Raw genomic sequence first — 20,012 nt, 5'->3', positions numbered from 1 at the left:
AGACAAACGATACATAGCTAATTCAGGCCAGTAACGCCATAAGACGATAGTGGACGACTGCTTCTCCATACTAACGTTTTTTTTTTTAAAGGATGGAGTTTCCTCACAGTGTCCTAACAATTTATCGCGACTTTTACGCGAATTTGATATCAAATTGCACTAATCTCATTAAACCCCGTATATTAAGATCAGAAATAGCTCAAAATAACCTCAAACATAGTTTCACAGTAACAGTACTGTCGAGAAGTCGAGAGTTGAGAGCAATTATTGAATAAATAATATCAGAGCGCCGTATCGAAACCAAGCACGACCGAGCTACGGATGGCGGCCATTTTGAATTTCCAAAACGTCATATTTAACCGCCAATTCTCAAGAACATCCGCCATTTTGAATCGTCCAACCACGCTACAAAGTTACATTTGCGGCCTGCTAAGCGCCTCGATCGCGCAGTACACGTGGACTTGTACCCAGGATTCGTTAGTTCCAAATTTCGCCACGCGCGAATGTAAGGTTGTGCAAATCTCAGCTCTGACTCGACGTCGAATTGTCGAAAGGTCTTTCAATATGAGCAATCGTGTGGCGCTGTCTTTGGTTTGAACTTTTTTGCTCCAACAAAGAAGTGTTCTGTATACAGGGTGGGATTGTAGTAGGAGCAAAAATCTTATTTAATCTTATTTGATGGTCTCTTAGCTTAGTCGATAGTGACCCTGCCTGCGAAGCAAGAGATCCCGGTAAAGGCATTTTATTTTGAGTTTATAACAAACTAGCTTTTGCCCGCGACTTCGTCTGCGTGGAGTTAGTAATTTGCATAGCATAGCTTATTTTTTACCCAATCTGCTTTTTATCGATTCCCCATACAAACTTCCACCTCCCTTTCACCCCCTTAAAGGATTATTTCTGGGATAAAAACTACCCTATGTCCTTCCCCGGGACTCAAACTATCTCTATACCAAATTTTAACTAAATCGGTTCAGCGGTTTAAGCGTGAAGAAGTAACAGACAGACAGACACGCTTTCCCATTTATAATATTAGTATGTATATTTGTTCCTGAATTATTGATGTTTTCTATGTACCTATGTAAGTATTTTCTGAACTTACCGTGGAACTAAGTCGATCTGAGTTAAATTGTCCTATAATATTTATTTATTTATATTTATTACTACTAAGCTACGGTCGTAGCACTACGTCGTACCTGTCATGGTTTTTCCGGTATGTAGATCGTGAAAATGCGTAGAGACCTAAGCGTTGCATGGAAAAGGTATAAGGGCGTTGAGTATTCATAGACTTTGGTATCAAAATAGATAAAATAGGGGATATTACTGCAATGTTCTGCCACCAGAGTGCAGGACTAGCCTTTTTAGTAAACCATAGAGTAACTTCTACATACTGTACCTTTAACAGGTTTTTGACAAGTTTTCAGAGATAATAAAATATCAAGGCGGTTTGTTTACAGATTACCTACCGGGAAACGCGAATCTGAAATTTCGCTATCTGCCTCTTTATCGCTCGAATATGCCAGAGTGACAGAGATGTTAGATAAAGAAATTTTCTTGTTTCACGATAGTTTCAGATTGTGGTAGTGGCGTCCTGGCGCCCCCTACGCAGAGTTTCGCGTAATATTCCCTTAATAGTGGTGTGTACAAATGTGTATATACACGGTAGCTTAAAAATAAGTGCATTCCCATTGCCAGTGAGGTTTTGGGATTATACTGAGTAACTTTTACTATGGGACCAACCAAGAAATCGCAAAAAAAAAATTTGGCTGTTTCATACATTTTGGCGGGTCCATTTTCTATGGGAAGGTAATTTTTTTTCGCGATTTCGTGGTTGGTCCCATAGTAAACGTTGCTCAGTATAATCCCAAAACCTCCCTGGCAACGAGAATGCACATTTTTTTTGCCACCACAGTATAAAGAGTTAACTCAAATAAATTGTTCTCAATCTTTAAACGTATTTTTACTTACAAAGGAAATGTGTACTATTGAATATATACCATTCAAAATCATCACTGGCATAAATATATATACATTCCCAGTTTCAAAAATATGTGTACGCCTTAGACAATAAAGTCGTGTTCACATATTTTTGAGCCATTTGTCTGGATCGATATTTTGCCTTCGACTGTACCTGCCAACATGAAATAACCCAAAATTTGCATCATATTATTTTGCCACTAAATGATAAAAAATAAAATAATAATAATAGATAAAATGCAACTTTGCTATCTGTTTTTGAAGAATAAAGGGAGCCTGTCTGAGCTAATGTGGTAAAAGCAATATTTTGCATTAATGCATATATGTATGTACCTATATATATACTTACTAGTTTTTTGCGCGGTGCGCGGGGCCCGAGGGCCCCGCGGTCATCGTGTTGTTGTTGTTTGTGCTGTTGTTGTTGTTGTTGTTGTTGTTGTTGTTGTTGTTGTTGTTGTTGGTCTTGTTGTTGGTCTTGTTGTTTTTGGTGCTGTTGTTTTGGTGCTGTAGTTGTTGTTGTTGGTGCTGTAGTTGTTGAGGTGTTGTTGTTGGTGTTGTTGTTGTGTTGTTGTTGTGTTGTTGTTGTTGTTGCTGTTGTTAGTGCAGTAGTTTTGTTTTCCAATGTAAAAAGTAATAAAGTTGTACTTTTGGTAGAAAGAAAAGATCCGCATGCGAGCACTTCATAACCGCAGCTCGGCCTTCGGCCTCGCGTGCTTGGGAAATCGTAAGGGACGCTTCGGGCCTTCGGCCCTACGCGGAGCTCGGCCTTCGGCCTTCGCTGGGTTTCGAAGCTCAGCGTCGGGCCTTCGGCCCGCCGCTTCGCTTATTAAAACACTTGGAGGATTGGTTTTGCTTTGGGCGGTAAGGGGGAAGTTGGAGCTTAAACACGACCCAATAGTAAAAATGTCTTGACAAGCTCACGTCGGGCCTACGGCCTTCGGCCCGCCGTTTCGCTCGTCTAAGACATTTTCACTATTGGGTCGTGTTTAAGCTCCAACTTCCCCCTCTCGTGTGACGCTTCGGGCCTTCGGCCCTACGCGGAGCTCGGCCTTCGGCCTTCGCTAGCCTCGACGCTTCGCCGTCGGGCCTTCGGCCCGCCGGCTTCGCTTATCAAGACAGTTGACGAGGGTTGGTTCTGCTTTGGGCGGTAAGCGGGAAGTTGGAGCTTAAACACGACCCAATAGTAAAAATGTCTTGACAAGCTCACGTCGGGCCTACGGCCTTCGGCCTTCGGCCCGCCGTTTCGCTTGTCTAAGACATTTTCACTATTGGGTCGTATTTAATCTCCAACTTCCCCCTCTCGTGTGACGCTTCGGGCCTTCGGCCCTACGCGTAGCTCGGCCTTCGGCCTTCGCTAGCCTCGACGCTTCGCCGTCGGGCCTTCGGCCCGCCGGCTTCGCTTATCAACACAGTTGACTTGGTAGAACTCTTGGAAGCACTGCATTCACGCAGCTCGGCCTTCGGCCTCGCTTTAAATTACTTGGGGTTGGCACGCTTGGGGGTCGGGGTGAAGGCTCCGGGCCTTCGGCCCTCCGCCGGGGTCGGCCTTCGGCCTCCCGGCCCGAAGCTCGCCCTTCGGGCTCGCTTAACACACTTTTTGTATAGGATTTTGCTTTGTTCGACCTTAACGCAGCTCGGCCTTCGGCCTCGCCCAAAATTACTGGGGTTTATGCACGCCTGGCCATTCGGGGTGAAGCTCCGGGCCTGACGGCCCGTCGCGGGGTCGGCCTTCGGCCTCCCGGCCTGAAGCTCGCCCTTCGGGCTCGCTTAACCTACTCGAAAATTTGCCTTTGCCTCTGTCCGCCGCCATTTTGGATTTTTCCAAAAAAATTTTTGGACATACTAATCTTGGGCCCCGAGGCTCGCCGCATGCCAAATCTCAGCGCGCTCGGACCAACTTGAAAAAAAAAAAAAAAATGTTAGTAATTAGTTTTTCATCCTAAATCGATTGCCCTCCAATAGATATCGCTAGGATGAACACTACTCAACAATCAACTTTATTCAAGATCAAGTGCGGGTAGTTCGCAAAACCCGCGCGGCAAGATGTTGATACAACTCCTCGCCAGTCTGCCTGTGACCACGAACGTAACGTCACGTTCGAAACGTCAGGCCATAAATAAACGTAAGTTTGTACGCGATTAAGTCCCGTATTAGTTTTAAATTATGAACATTATTCGTGTTTCGAACTTGAACACCGAGTGCAACGTGGTTCCGATCCGAATAAAAAACGATAAAATAGAAGCAGTCGGAATATTTGTGACGTTTTCAACCAAAAGGAACCACATTGTCGCTTGTTGATAAGGTTGATTTCTAATTATAGCTATATAGCCTAGCGGAAATAGCGCCTTACTGACAAGCGACAATAAGTACCCTTTTGGTTGAAAATGGCACATTTGTATATGACGTGTGCTGGACGTGTCATTTAATAACCGTAACATCGTAAAGTGTAATATTTATTACCCTTTAGGGTCATGTCGTTTATCCTAGACTTATATAATACCCTAGGTTCATCCAGTATTTTTTGTTTTTGTATTTTTGTTTTTTTTTTATACTACGTCGGTGGCAAACAAGCATACGGCCCGCCTGATGTTAAGCAGTCTCCGTAGCCTATGTACGCCTGCAACTACAGAGGAGTTACATGCGCGTTGCCGACCCATACACTTCTCTCCCTCGAGCTCTGGCAACCTTACTCACCGGCAGGAACACAACACTATTAGTAGGGTCTAGTGTTATTTTTTGCTGTTTTTATTTCTTGTTCTTGACATTCGACAATACCTAGGTTGGCCCTAGCTATGTATACATTGACATCTCTTTTTTTGTGACATTTGTTTTATTTATTTATTTTATATTCTATAATTTGATTTCATTTCTAACCTTAAGTTGACGATCTTTTAGTGAAAGCCTTTGTTTTATGCCTTTTTGTAAAATACTGTGCCTTTTTCTTTAAGGAATAAATATATCAAATCTAATCTAATCAGTCAAACTTTATTTTAACCTTTTCGACGCCGTGTCAAACACAAAAGCTGTCCAGACGCCACGTCACAGAAGTGTCAAAACTGAAATTGAACTTTATGCATATGCACGTAGGTCTATGTTGCTCTGTGACCTATCTTTGGCGTTAAACCTACGGTGCGTATATATCGGTCATTGGCGTCCAAAAGGTTAAATAAAGTATTACCGGTCTTCACCGCATTGACCTTGCCTAAGTATATTATAGCCATTTGTAAGTACCTACTATAATGTTTAACATAAACATTTGTGTCGTTTTCAAGCAAAAGGTACCACATTGCCGCTTGCCATAAGGACGCTCTGACAGGTTTTTCGTATAAAGATAAAAGCAATCGTCCTTATGTACCTTTTGATTGAAAACGTCACATTTATATTTAATATTCAATTTCTCGTAGGTACATTAGGCTCGTACCAATAAGTTTTTGAACGAAATATTATTGGATAATTACCAGTCGCTTTTCGGTGAAGGAAAACTTTGTGATTCGTGAGTAACCCGAACTAATCCCAATAAGGCCCTGCCCTCTGAGTTGGAATGTCTGATGGCAGTTGCTTTAGCAAAAAGTGGTTTTTGAAATACAATAGAATCAAGAGTGTTGATAATGAACCCTTGGGCCTAATAGATAAAAAAAACCGGCCAAGTGCGAGTCGGACTCGCGTACGAAGGTTCCGTACTTTTTAGTATTTGTTGTTATAGCGGCAACAGAAAGGCATTATCTGTGAAAATTTCAACTGTCTAGCTATCACGATTCATGAGATACAGCCTGGTGGCAGACAGACAGACGGTCAGCGGAGTCTTAGTAAGTAATAGGGTCCCGTTTTTACCCTTTGGGTACGGAACCCTAAAAAAGAAATATCTACAAGTACATTACAATTATAAAAACATTGAAAATTAATGAAATAAAGAATAGGAATAGGGTGTAGCCTGGGGCAAATAGTGCAATGAGAAACCACTGGAATGTCAAATTTTTATTTGATTTTTCTGACGACTTACAATACAGTTAAATTGTTTACAAATTTAAATTAGGTACTTACAATAAATAGGTACTTGGTACACAAAAAAATATTGGTCTGACATGAAAACAATATACTTAAAAAGCATACCTAATCCAGAAAATATCTAATAAAAACATTTTTATTACAGTCTTTCCCAAACTGAACCAAAAACTTATTTTACTTTAAATGTGATTTTAAATTAATACGTATAAAATGAACTATGTATACAAACATCACCAATAATTACTGAAAACAAGAGTATATAATATAATGTGACACCTTTAATACATATGTAATAATATGTTGAAATGCAATGTGTCTTACCACAGATTGTGTGATTATATTAGATATATAGTCTACGACATATTTTTGCTGCAAATTTGACAGCAAAATGTATAGATGGCGCTGTTCAGCTTCATACATTAGCAGTACCGTACCTAACTTGTTGTTAAAAGTTCTGGTTGTCGCGTTACCACAAAATATGGCGCCGTTAAGCCGTCAAACTAGGTTCCAGTTTTTTTTCTTAGACAAACACATCGTATACAGCCGATGAATATTTGGCATTGCTCAACACTTTCAACGCCTAGAACCCATAAAGGCGTTGCGTTGCCTATAGCGCCAACGATATGAAAAATGAGAAAGAGTAGTTCTACTATTTGAATTTCTATGACATTTATTTTTATGGTCTTAAAATACTATATATTTATACAATAACATGATAATCTCAAATAACAGTCCGAAAGTCCCAAATTACGTATTATTAATTTCTTACTCAATTCTGAATTTACTGCATCGAAGACCACTGGCGACATCTAGTCATAGAGTTAGGAACTGAACAGTCAACAGACGGCGCGCCGCGGCGCTTTCTTCAAAAGCTTATATACTTATTAATCTTAGTATAATAGTCTTCGTTTAAAAAAAATAGCTTCCAACTATGATGATTTTGCCAATTTTAAAAGTATACTCGTACAGCATAACGTCCGTTAGTTGCTGTTAGTACTCGTTAAGTGATAGCTGGACTTTAGTCTCATTTGCCACTAAACACAAGTAGCAAATGTATGATATGAACTCGCACTAAACACTAAATGTATAAATCGGGCTTTAAGCGGCCCACTGACTATCAGTCCGCCGGACGATATCGGCCTGTCAGTTAGAACAAAAATTTGACAGTTCCGAACAACCGACAGGTCGATATCGTCCGGCGGACTGATAGTCAGTGGGCCCCTTTAGTACATACGTTTTTGGCGTTATGGGCGCTATGACTTGACATCTTTAAGTGTTTTGGCGTTCTAAAGGAGCCCACTGACTATCAGTCCGCCGGACGATATCGGCCTGTCAGTTGTTCGGAACTGTCAAATTTTTGTTCTCACTGACAGGCCGATATCGTCCGGCGGACTGATAGTCAGTGGGCCCCTTTAGTTTAAATAAGCAAGGTCCAATACGTTCTGAATGCCTTTCTCCCCAATAGGGACCGTGCGCGTTGGAGGGTCTGCCATCTTGTGGCCTGAATCGGAACCATAAAAATGTACATCACATGTACATTGACACTTCACGCCAAAGCAAGTGCTGCCATCTTGTGGGCTACTTTGGAAGCATAAACTACACATTTACGCCTCGCGCCAAAAATCTGACGTCTCCTGTGCTGCCCCCTACAGTTTATGCACGCTCCCTATTACCCCAATGGTTTAACAAATTTTAAATGCTCTGTTTTTACATTCTAGATAAGGTATATTAGAGTTATTCCGAATAAAGAAGACTATTTTTAAGAATATATGTGCTATACCCTGTCAGGGTCCATGTGAAACTTTATCACCTGTAACAACATATGTACCATGGTTTGCAATAAACATTTATTTATGATTTAAAGTGGAGTTCAATAAAAATGGAAAATAATGTAAACAAATCAATTAACCTTTAATACCTATCACGCACTCGCGCACTTTTTAAGGACAACCATAATTTTATCTACAGTTTATATACTTAAATCTTTTATTTATAACAACGATTAATTCAAATATATGTTAATTAATAATATTTCAATGAAAACAACTTTTGTAAATATGTTAGGTTATATGTCAAATGCTAACAAAATCTGTCATGTTTGTTTACATTATTTGTCCGGTAATTTTCGGAATTACACGAATAGTAAAATGACAGTTCTATTGGACAATTAACTACGCAATCTGAAAGATAAGATTGCGTAGAATATTGCGCAATCTAATTAAATACATATAATGATTTGGCAATCGCACATAATGCTTTACTCGTACCGTACCGTACTCCTAAAAATGTGTAATGGTCAAGCTGCATGTGATTAGCGCTAGCGTTATGTTCAATTAGAATTATTTGTTGTATTAATTATTATCCGAGGAATTGTTCGGATTAATCCCTGCAGCTTCTTTTCGCCATCGCCCTACGCGACAACATTACCATCCTCACCACTTAGATGGTTGGCAGTCCTCAACTGTGCGTTTCTCTAGAAACTTCCTGCCTCGCACAGCTAAACTGTGGAATGAACTGTCGCCTGCGGTATTTCCGGACCGATATGACCTTCAAAGCTTCAAGAAAAGAGCGTATTCCCATCTTAAAGGCCGGCAACGCACTTACAACCCCTCTGGTGTTGCGGGTGTCCATAGGCGGCGGTAATCGCTTACCATCAGGTGATCCGTCTGCTCGTTTGCCTCCTATTTCATTAAAAAAAAATGATCCTTATGTCATTATGCAGCCGTGCGATGGCCAAGTCATTATATGTATTAAAAATTAAAGATATCTAATATTGATGCGGTTTTAACATCCCCCCATTGACTACAATAACTGACTTGGTATCACATTACATCTCAAAACTTTTTTGTAGTAGAAGAATTGCGTTGCGAGACTTTCATCTTTTTACATGTAATGTTTTTGATGGGATTATTTATTACATACGTAGAACATTTTACACACTTACACCTTAAAATGATACCATTTTCACCATTCTAACGATACCAGTCACCATTTTAACGATAACCAAAACCATTATAAAAAAATAATGTTAATAACCCATACAATGGTATTCAAAATGTGAGAGTAAACTAACAGCAATTTAAATAAATCGCTAGCATGTTCTGATTATGACAACGTAGTAGAATTATAAAATTGATATTTTAGATTTAACATAACTTTATAATTTAGGGGACCAACTTTCCCCAGTCTCTCCTACCTATTAGGGACTAAAGTATTTTCTTTGTCAACACTACTTAACAATTAAAATATCTTTATGTTGAACTGTATGCTTCTCTCTAGAATTTTTATAAAATCACAAAGGTTGCTAATAGCAAAATCTATGGTATTTTCTATAAAAAGGGACCTTATTGTCGATGGCGCTTACGCCATTATAAACGATGCTCCGATATAAATACAATGCCGTGCGACGCTGTGCGGCGTAAGCGCCATCGACAATAAGGTCCCTTTTCATAGAAAATGCCCCATATAGTCAAGAAGAGGACATAATGTAGATTTATCACCAGACCAGCTCGTAAAGGCTTTCTTTATACTTCAAAAAAGTGATGAGAAAATTGTATTTTATCATCAAGAGTATCAAAGTAATCTAATGCAAATTTTAAGTTGTTTCCACCATGTTAACGAATAGAAACGACTTTGAATGATAAATCCATACTATAGGTAATATTATAAATGCGAAAGTGTGTCTGTCTGTCTGTTACCGCTTCACGCTTAAACCGCTAAACCGATTTAGTTGAAATATGGTATAGAGATAGGTTGAGTCCCGGGGAAGGACATAGGGTAGTTTTTATCCCAGAAATCGTCCTTTAAGGGGGTGAAAAGGGGGGTGGAAGCGTGTGGAAGTTTGTATGGGAAATCGATAAAAAGCAGATTGGATAAAAAATAAGCTACCCAAATTACTAACTCCAAGCAGACGAAGTCGCGGGCAAAAACTTGTATTTAATAATTTGAATTGTAATGTTTTGCAGTTATAATTTTACTCACGTTAGTGTAATTTTTTGTTTTTAGTCACTCGCGCGACATGTTTCGGAGAGCCTAGGTCTCCTTTCTCAAGCACTTTTTGTGTTTCACTTGAGCAGTTTGTTTAACCTTCATGCCTCTTAACCACAGTTTTTGGAATCTTTCGCTTGCTCGGGTATCAATATTAGCCTGAGGAGTTAATATAAAAATGCCCATATTAAATATACTAGCTTTTGCCCGCGACTTCGTCTGCGCGGACTTACTAACAGCAGCTAAAGCAAGCATAGCGCCTGGAAAAATTTTCATAGCAATTATTCAATTTGAGCATATTTTGCACACAAATTAGCAGACACTTCATTAATTATCTCAATTCCACCCCGCTTTTTACTTTCTTAAGGGATGATTTTCGGGATAAAAACTACCCTATGTCCTTCTCAGGGACTCAACCTATCTCTATGCCAAATTTACCAGACAGACAGACAGACAGACAGACTTTCGCATTTATAATATTAGTATGGATAGTATGGATTAAACGTTTATAAAGCCGATGATTGCTCGACATACCCGACCCGGTTTAATACATGGTGACCTTAGCCATTGCACAAACCCTGAAATCCCACGTAGGGATACTTCTCAGAAATGCTCTAACGTTAATATTTTTTTAATTGGAACAAAAGATAAAAAAAAAATATTTTCAAACAAAAATTAATTCCAATGATCGACAACAAAAAGAAACATACTGTATTAATCATTGGCAGTGTTTTAGACAACTTGTTCGAAAAGGTGCGGCAATGATGACATTTTTTAAAAGTCAGAATCTTATTAATGTCATAAAAAAGATAATCAATAAGGTCGAAGAAGGTTTCATACTATTTATTACCTCAGGAGCTACTAACACATACAGGCTGCTCCAAAGTAAAAAATGGTAATTTGTTAATTTCTTCGTAACCGCTACACCGGTTGTTATGATACTTTGTATACTGATTCTAAATACCCTAATGCATATGTACATTTCGGTTTTGTCCAATGGCTAAGGACATCCTGTATAATTAATATGTCAGTGCCTCACGGAAGCTATATTATTAAAACAAACTTTTCCCCATTGTAAAACAAATACCTATTGCCCTTGCCTACATAAAAAGTTTATTTTTCCCACTAGTCATTAGCACAACAGAAACTAACAGTAAATTTTGACGTCACAATGTTTGTTACTTTGTCATCATTGTTATACTAATAAGAATTTAACTTAAAGCTTAAACAATGTTTTGACTCTATACCTTATTTTAATTTAGCACTTAGTTTCATTAAAACATTGCGATTGCGTCATGCAAAAGGCACTGTTGTGTTGATAATTAATAATGATAGTGTCTAATTGTTTCTCCTTGTCAAAGGGCTGATACAGAGACTGCTAACCGGCTACAATTTGTATGGGAACTCCACGCCAACTGCAACGTCGGTGTGTACCCTAACAGCATTTATACGTCATAATGACGTCAGCGAACGTCATTATCAAGCCATAATTACGTCATGATGACGTCACTGCTACCTGGGCAGTTCCCATACAAGTTACAGTTGGGTTGCAGTCCATCTCTACCGGCCCTCATTCATAGCCAACAGTGGAATCTTTTACCTGAGAATGACACATAAATAGGCAGGTAGACAACCATGTCACCCAATTACTACTACGCTTTGGTAGTATGTTTTTACTCCTCTAAATATCCCATAGCTTGGGTATGGCGACAGCTATAATCTTCATACAATTAACTTTGAAAACCAAATTCAGCAATGTATTGAGGTGACAGCTGTTACCGTACCCAAACTATGTGTAAAAAGTGATATTTATGAAGCCCACATGTAGAAATATATATCTTGCCAGTGGCTAAGATACTGTATGACTGGACCGCAGATAAACGCCATCAAGGGAATCTTGTTTGACGCCGACGTCAAAACACTTTCTATTACGTTCTTTGAATACCCATTGTACATCGGGCTACGTAATAAATATAGTACAAGACCGAGTTTCCTGCGGCTAATCTCCAGCCTCTGCTCAGTCGTTAAGTCTTTCATGTGACGGTTATACAGCTTCAAGCTAGCTAAGTCAATGCCTAGCGATACGAGCCACTGCCGCCAAGCTTTAGTTCCAAACACTCTCATAGCCGCTAAATGAATCAGCGGCTTGAGTATATGCAGAGATTCAGCATACACCAAGTCCTTAACGTTAACTGGAAGGCTGTTATCGTCTTTTAGTTTCACTGGCTGCCAATCTCTGAAGGCGACCGGCGGAGCGCCGTCAACGCGTCTTATCACCCTTCCCGAACGTTTTAAAGTGAAAAATGAGCCCTCACCTTCTTCACTTGTTTTATCTTCTGTAAACTTCTTCCTTTGAAGCGCAGCCACAGGCGGGTGCTGAATAGGAAGCTCCTTGAACCTTAAGAGAAGTATCATAGCGGAAGAACACTTGAAAAGCTGAAGTAGCGTAGCGATCGTCCATTTCCCCTTGCTCCCCCATCTGTTCTTGATCACGAGCTCCACAAAAACCTCAGAGTAATGTATAATGGTCAGCCATAGCTTAATCTGCTCCCTAAGACTGTAGAACTGCGCTTCCGAGCCGTACGCCTCTCGTATTAATTTGTCGTTGAACAAAGAAAGCAGCTTAGACAGAGAATACACGAGTTCGGAGACTATAGGTGACTTATTTATCTTCCCGGCGACGAAGTATGAGGACCATGTAGCCACTGTCTCGACGTCGGTAACCAAATTAGGATTACTTATCACCCACCTCTTATACGCCGCGAAAAACTCTTTCGGTGATAATTTCTCCATGGTTTCTTCGGTGCATATGAGCCTTTCTAATATCGGCTACGTTCCTTACATTTGTATCATGTAAGGTTAGAAAAATTATTATTTTAAATTCACTTATATGTAAATGAGAATGTGAATCGGCAATACGGCCAATACGGGTGTCATTTGCCCCTTGCCCTGTTGACAGTGTTGACGTGACGTAGCTGTCAAATCAAACAAACTGTAGTCTATGGTCATAAAGCGCGGCATTCATGTAGCAGTTTTTGCCACAGAATAATTTTGTTTTGATACGAATCAAAGAATAAAATCATTGCCAAAAGCATTAAAAAAATAAGTTTTGTTGAAGAATATAGTCTATCAAAAAAAATTCAAATTTTCTGTGGAACGAGCCCTTCGCTCGCGCCTAATTTTTTTTATTTAAATGACGGCAATGGCTTGACAGACTGTAAAGCCGCACATTATGGATGGTATAGAAAGGATCGCAATCTCTTATGGCAGAATTGTTGTAAAAGTGACCGCGTTAAGCTTTAAATAATAGTTCCTAATCTCTCTGGTGGCCCTAGTTAGGCTCTGGGACATGAGTATAACATGAACCATATAAGGCAACAAATAACCCGACCAAATTACGTAGGTTGTTTTTGGTAGTATTTCGGTGTATGGTGGCGCCGCCTAATTACTGTTTTTTGATGGACACTTTTCATACATAGAGATTTGGCTCCTTTATACAGTCTCCATGCCGCACATTATAGAGTCTGTTCAGAAAGAGAAGAGACGTGGAATGTATTCTCTTTCCGCACAAACTCTAAGGCCTCATACGCACGAGCGCTTTTTTAATGCGCGTTGTAAAATCGCTCGTGCTTGTGAGGCCTAAGTAGATAGAGATTTGCGCGTATTATGACTAGACCTCACACTAATCACTTATACATTAGTATAATGAAAGTTCAATAAACCCTTGTTTGGCGTAATAATGTAAATTGTTATTATAGATACTAATGGATATTATCTCAATTCGCTTCTTTGCTTCTAGACTCTAGTTCTTTTAATGGATTGGTACTTAAATTTATTAATTTTAACTTTCATAGTTTTAATTAACAATCAATTTGGTTATAACAGTCAATCTTTCATACTCTAAAAATTATACTAAATTACATACTTACTTAGTACTTAAATTGTAATAAAAAACATAAAATATTGTGGGTATTATTTAATAATATATCATGTCGTAAAGTCGTACTATGAAAATAATATCAACGGTGGTTAAAAAAGACGTGTTTAGGATTATACTGAGCAACTTTTACTATGGGACCAACCCCGAAATCGCGAAAAAAAAAATTTGGCCGTTTCAAACATTTTGGCTGGTCCATTTTCTATGGGAGGCTAAATTCTTTTTGCGATTTCGTAGTTGGTTCCATAGTAAAAGTTGCTCATGGAGGGAGGGCCGTGCATCAGATTAAGATATGGGGGATACCTTGCATCCTGTTGAGTACCTCCACCAAGTATGCGTCCTTGACACCGAGCAGGAAGTCAAGGACAGCCCGTCAGAATAGTAAAAAAAAATCGCCACCTTGAAATACTCGAGCGCGTCAGATTAAGATATGGTGGATTAATTACTTGGGCTGCTTGGAGGAGATTTAGAGAGGCGTATGCCCAACAGTGGGCGCATACTCGCTGAAGACGAAGAAGAGAAGAATTACTTGTTAAATAGGGCCCATTTCAATAATCTGACGATTTTAGCGATCCGTAAGCGAGTGGCAAGGTCACAAAGTTGCAAATAAAAATCGCGACCTTGACTTACTCGAGCGCGTTCGATTTTTATTTTATTTTGAAAGGAATAATGCAAAGAATAAGTAAATTGGAAAAAGCTGCCGATATGAGCAAGCAGAAGGATCGCTGGATCGCTGAAATCGTCAGATTATTGAAATATACACTTTTGTAGGGTCCATTTAACAACCCCTTTTAATATCTGACGCGCTCGAGTAATTTTTTTTTCCCAAATTTTCTACCCTTCCGTATCTATGTAAACCAGCAGATTAACATACCCTTGTTATCAGATACATGTTGTGCGACTGACACTACCAATGTCTGACGCGCTCGAGTAACTCCACATGGTGGTTTTTTGTTACATTTAAAAAAATCTGTAGTCGCTTTCCTGCTCGCTAAAAAATAAAATATTATATTTAAATAAAATCCTCCTATTATCAAAACTTTCGATTCCAATAGGTCACTACGACGCTCGAGTTACTACACATTTAGCATCGTCGCCTCCCCTGCTATCAGTATAATCCCAAAAGTTCCCTGGCAACTGCACTTATTTTTTTGCCGACTGTATAATGAATGGATAATGAATAGGCAAACAATTAACATTATTCAAAGCATTTCATAGTGACTTTGTCTTATACATTGCGAAGATTACAAAACAAATCTATTAATAAATAATAAAATATAAGGGTACATTTTCATTTCCCAACTAGGACACAATCTTGTTCTTAAAACGTTGTCGGTATTGTCTTTGGACATATGGCAGCTAGCCGGAGTGGTCCTCCAGTGCCCTTTGCTATCTTCATAGGCATTGCGACGCCAGTGCAACCATACTCTGAAACAATACACAGCAAAAGCTTTTGTTTGAAATTTATTTAATTTTTTTGTTTTGTTTCAGTTGCAATTAGAAACCCTTTCTTTAGTGTACAGTCTGCATCAATAGGAGCGAATTAAACAAAGCACCAAAAAGTATCTGCCACCCTCGAATACTTTTCCAAATAGAGATACCTATATTACTCCAATGAAGGCGTAATTCGATATACCTACTTTGATTTTTCCGTCTATAGCCAGTGCTTTAACAGTCGCCTATGGTTTTATCAACCTACCTGGAACTGGGGTGTCGAGCTTAACGTTCTCCATGCCGTACAAGCCAGCAGCCATAGTGGTCCTGTGAACAGGGAAGGTGGTGCTGCTGCCCGGGTCCAAGGAGGGCGTGTCTACGCCTATACCGACTACGTTCTTGTACGATGTCGTTATCCATTCGGCTACCTCTTGGCTGAGACCTGAAATAGGTATGTGATATTAGTTATTATTTAATATTTTAATGAGAATAATAAATACCTAAATAAATAAATATTATATGACATTCTTACACAGATTGACTAAGTCCCACGGCAAGCCCAAGGAAGCTTGTGTTATGGGTACTCAGACAACGATATATATAATATATAAATACTTAAATACATAGAAAACACCCATGACTCAGGAACAACTATCAGTACTCATTACACAAATAAATGCCCTTACCAGGATTCGAATCCGGGACCATCGGCGTCACAGGCAGGGTCACTACCAACTAGGCCAGACCGGTTGTCAGAAAGCTGATATTATGTACTATATTTATTGCTGAATTGAATTTTTTTATTAGTTTACATTTAAGAAGCGAGCTGTTGATTAACACTAATTAATTTGCTCCGTTTTCTACCACATATGGAATGGAATGATCCAATCATACGAGAAGAATATTTACTATGTGTTCTCTCACAGGTATATGACATTATATGCATTCATTTTTAATTTGTCGTGGACAGTCGGATTGTTAGATCGTGCCGTTGCCGTTACGTTACATACGTCAACGATAAATATGAAAGCGACCTATTCATATAAAATTTTGTACTATTAGTATCAAAGTAGACTATGCCCCTTTAAGCTCTTGAATATTTAAATTTCCGTTCAAAGGAGCAAACTTTGATGCCCATGACTAGTTTATGACTGCTCCGACTGATGCTTTAAGTTGATGAAAAGTACTAGTGCAAAACTTACCGGGAAAGTTGAGCGTACCAGCTGTCTCATTCATACCCAAGTATTTCTGTTTATCGCCGTAAAACTTGCTCCAACCGAACTTGAATATGATCATGCAGGGTTTCCCATTGTTGTCGTTAAGCAAATAGTCCAAATGATGTTTGTTGAGCACAAAATTCGGATCGTCATTGACGCGTGAGCTGATATCGACTATTATTACTGAAAAAAAAGTGAGTGTTATAAACCAACTTTAAAATGCAATTATTTAATATAATTTTAACCAGATTCCCGTACTTAAAAGTCAACGAATGTTAATTACCCCTAGTTTAAAATGTACATACTTAAGTCATCTTTAACTAGGAAACAATAACTTGTTATCAATGGATGGATACAGTCTAAGGAAAAAACGTGTCTCGAAAATCAAGAAAATTTGATTCTCGATCAGATGGCGCCACTAGCTTTGGACTACTGTCGTCTGGCGTTGACCGTTTCGTTTGTTATTTAACAATTTTAACGCATATCAGTGAAAGAACATGGGTCAAAATCATATAAAAATAATTAATGCAAATATTGCAAATAAAAAAAATCATTTATCCATATATAAATACATATTTTGATATTTTTAGTTTTAGTCGTGTGTCGATAGATGGCAGTGAATTTACTGTGGTTACAAAATTTACCATGACTGTACCACTCTATCCTATTATAGCCTCTTTGCTTGTTATAAATTACACAAGCGGTAGTTGATACATCATTTCTGTGGCTTCTAACTAGATAATAAAACGAATGTAAAATTACGAGGCAGGATGAGCTTCTCCATAGGTATTTCGCCAACGAATTTGCCTTCTTTGTAGAAGTGATACGGTGCATCCATGTGTGTTCCACCATGTTCCCCGGCCTCGAACTCATTCGATGCATACCTGCCATATGCAATTATTATTTAACAAACATAAGAAATAAATGGCTTATTTTGTACCACCTATGTTTTTAGGGTTCCGTACCTCAAAAGGAAATAAAATGGAACAATTACAGGATCGCTTTATTGTCCGTCCGTTCATCCGTCCGTCTAGCTGTCAGTCTGTCAAGACCCCTTTATCTCGAGAACGCGTGGAGGTATCGAGTTGAAATTAAAACCATATATTCACGTCTACAGTCTCTTAAAGTTGTGAAAAATCAAACTTCTAAGAACGTAAAATATAGATACGGGCGAATGCCGCGAAAAACGTATAAGTTCGACACTCTCAAGGGAATCAAAATGTATAAGGTACTTCCCGTTGACGTAAAATTATGAAATTTGGCAAGTAATATCGTGTTACACTACTAAGAAAAACTGAAACTATAAATTTGTAAAAAAATTAATTAAAAAATAAGTTAAATTTCTAAGGAACCCTCGGTTGGCGAGTCCGACTCGCACTTGTCCGGTTTTTGTTTCAGTATTTTCCATTATTATTTAACATGAAAATGGTGTTATATATATGTTTTTCCAAGGCGTATCACACTAATTATCTAGTTTAATCTGAGAAAATTGGCATTCGCGAATGAATACAAAGTCTATTGTTAGTTGATTGAAGTACACAACAATTAAAAAATACTATGTAAGAGGTATCATGCAAACAATTATGAAATATACAACAGTTAATACAATATTGTTTTACCAGCCATCTTCTCTATTTTCAGCAGTTTTCTTGGTAAACGCAAATGGTTTCACATACGGCCAATAGACAGTTTTCTCATCAAATTTGTGCGACAAATCGTTGAAAACAAGATCACCGTTGGAAATGATATCATTTAATTTGCAGTTATCTGCGCCAACATTCGCCCACACATTGGCCAAGCACATACACACGATAATCTTCAACCACATCCTTGAATCGACTACTTTAGATTGAGAGTCTAATAAGAATAAAAGATGTCATTATCTTGTTGCAAACGTCACAGTATAAGTAACATAAGCAGTGTTTTATCAAAAACTACTTAGTTTATATACAATCGTTGTTTGACTAATAATCGTTAGTAGAACTGTATAAGGTGCGTCGGGGTAAGCTTGAACGGGTTTTTTATGCGGGGTAAGATGAAAAGTCGCCCCTTATGCTTCGGCATACGGACGATTTCTTGTCTTACCCCTCATGAAAAACCCGTTCAATCTTAACCCAACGCACCTTATGTTATTTCGCTATCTGCATTTTGCCCTCTCTGTCGCTCTTAGCAACAAGAACAGCATGATAGCAGAAAGTTTCTGGAGAAAAGATCTATTAACCCCGGCTGACGCTGACTTATTACTTATTGGGCGATTAAAAATATACCTGCTCGATCCCTAGTCGAAATTTAGGCTCTAAATTCTAGTGTATCGCCTAAATTCCGGTTGTGATATTGCCATACCTAACATAGCTTTCATATATTACATATATAGTATGTTACCATACTGTTCAGGGGCCCGTTTCTCAAAAGCTTGTAACTTGTAATACAAGCGGACGTCACTTTTTGATTACTTTTGTTAGAAAGGGACTTCCACTTGTATTACAAGCTACAAGCTTTTGATAAACAGGGCACTGGTCAGGCTTTATATATATATAGGCTGTTATTATGTAAATCTTTCTACACTGTGGCACACGCGAGAAAGCGTGGGAGAATAATTTTCGCAAACAAACAAGGAATAATAGGTAGTTATATGAACCAGCCAACGAAACAGCAGTTAAATACAATTAATGAATCCTAAAATTGTAATAAAATCTTTATTTATATGCATATACGTTGTTAGCGTTTGTCTACAGGAGTGGCAATTTTTGTTTTAAAATATGTGTATGGTTCTATTAAAAGGCTAGTGGTTGTATTACTGACCTGTGTTTTAAATTATCTAATCACTGTTTTGTTGATAAATCCCTACTCAAGATTATAAAATGCGAAAGTAACTCCATCTGTTACCTCGAATCTTAACACTTAATCCGCTGAACAGATGTAGATGAAATTTGGAATGGATTGGATATAGTTTGATTAGAGGCCTGAGTTTGGACTTGGACATGGGATTGTTTTTGTTAATCCTCATCATCCCACGCAGACGACCTGTGAATGTCATAAAAATGTAGAATACGTCAGTCACGCGAGAGTGGCATTATGATCAGTATAATGAGTGAATGGATTAACAAGTTCTATTTCTATACTGATTTTAACGTTTTAGTAATTGAATCTTTCATCCGGGATTACATCGAGAGTAGTTAAACCAGGGTGAAAATTTTACCATAATTAAGTACTATAAATAAGTTACAATACTATTCTAGACTCCAGACACTCTAACAAATGCTGTCAAAAAGGGACTTCCACTTGTATTACAAGCTACAAGCTTTTGATAAACGGGCCCCAGTAATAGTGATCATTGTCAAGAGGGTGCTGTTATTCTTATGTATAGGGTGACAGTTCAGTACAGAATGAAAAAATTAGTTACACTGAAATTCCGCAACATGGCGCGTGATCATAAATTACTGTTCAGGCTTTATATA

The 20,012-nt window shown here is 38.6% G+C and overlaps 3 protein-coding genes and 1 long non-coding RNA gene across 4 annotated transcripts in view; 1 reads left to right on the top strand and 3 right to left on the bottom strand.

Annotated features, from left to right (window-relative positions):
- LOC134754341 (deformed epidermal autoregulatory factor 1) overlaps positions 1 to 20,012 on the bottom strand; it is a 209,317-nt gene that overhangs the window by 99,424 nt on the left and 89,881 nt on the right. The gene's annotated exons all lie outside the window — the stretch shown is intronic.
- Positions 1 to 20,012, top strand: part of LOC134754517 (uncharacterized) — a 197,784-nt gene that overhangs the window by 101,802 nt on the left and 75,970 nt on the right. The window lies entirely within an intron of this gene.
- LOC134754041 (peroxisomal membrane protein PEX16) lies at positions 10,822 to 12,875 on the bottom strand. The gene has a single exon (XM_063690099.1). The coding sequence runs from the start codon at positions 12,757 to 12,759 to the stop codon at positions 11,776 to 11,778; it is 984 nt and encodes a 327-aa protein (XP_063546169.1). The 5' UTR covers positions 12,760 to 12,875; the 3' UTR covers positions 10,822 to 11,775.
- Positions 15,182 to 18,405, bottom strand: LOC134754404 (isatin hydrolase-like). Its single transcript, XM_063690719.1, has 5 exons — positions 18,174 to 18,405; positions 17,317 to 17,438; positions 16,540 to 16,737; positions 15,603 to 15,779; positions 15,182 to 15,331 (listed from the first exon to the last, which is right to left on the bottom strand). The coding sequence occupies exons 1-5, from the start codon at positions 18,380 to 18,382 to the stop codon at positions 15,225 to 15,227; spliced, it is 813 nt and encodes a 270-aa protein (XP_063546789.1). The 5' UTR covers positions 18,383 to 18,405; the 3' UTR covers positions 15,182 to 15,224.

Source organism: Cydia strobilella, chromosome Z (genome assembly GCF_947568885.1).
Source record: "Cydia strobilella chromosome Z, ilCydStro3.1, whole genome shotgun sequence".
NCBI lineage: Eukaryota > Metazoa > Arthropoda > Insecta > Lepidoptera > Tortricidae > Cydia > Cydia strobilella.
Note: the sequence above shows the minus strand (reverse complement) of the source record. Positions and strands in the feature narration are given on the sequence as shown.

Excerpts from the sequence above, each read along its gene's own strand:
- LOC134754041 (XM_063690099.1), bottom strand. The coding sequence starts at position 12,759 with ATGGAGAAATTATCACCGAAAGAGTTTTTCGCGGCGTATAAGAGGTGG.
- LOC134754404 (XM_063690719.1), bottom strand. The coding sequence starts at position 18,382 with ATGTGGTTGAAGATTATCGTGTGTATGTGCTTGGCCAATGTGTGGGCG. Across the intron at positions 17,439-18,173 it reads GAAAATAGAGAAGATGGCTG|GTATGCATCGAATGAGTTCG; the intron begins GTAAAACAATAT and ends TGCATATGGCAG. Across the intron at positions 15,332-15,602 it reads GCTCGACACCCCAGTTCCAG|AGTATGGTTGCACTGGCGTC; the intron begins GTAGGTTGATAA and ends GTATTGTTTCAG.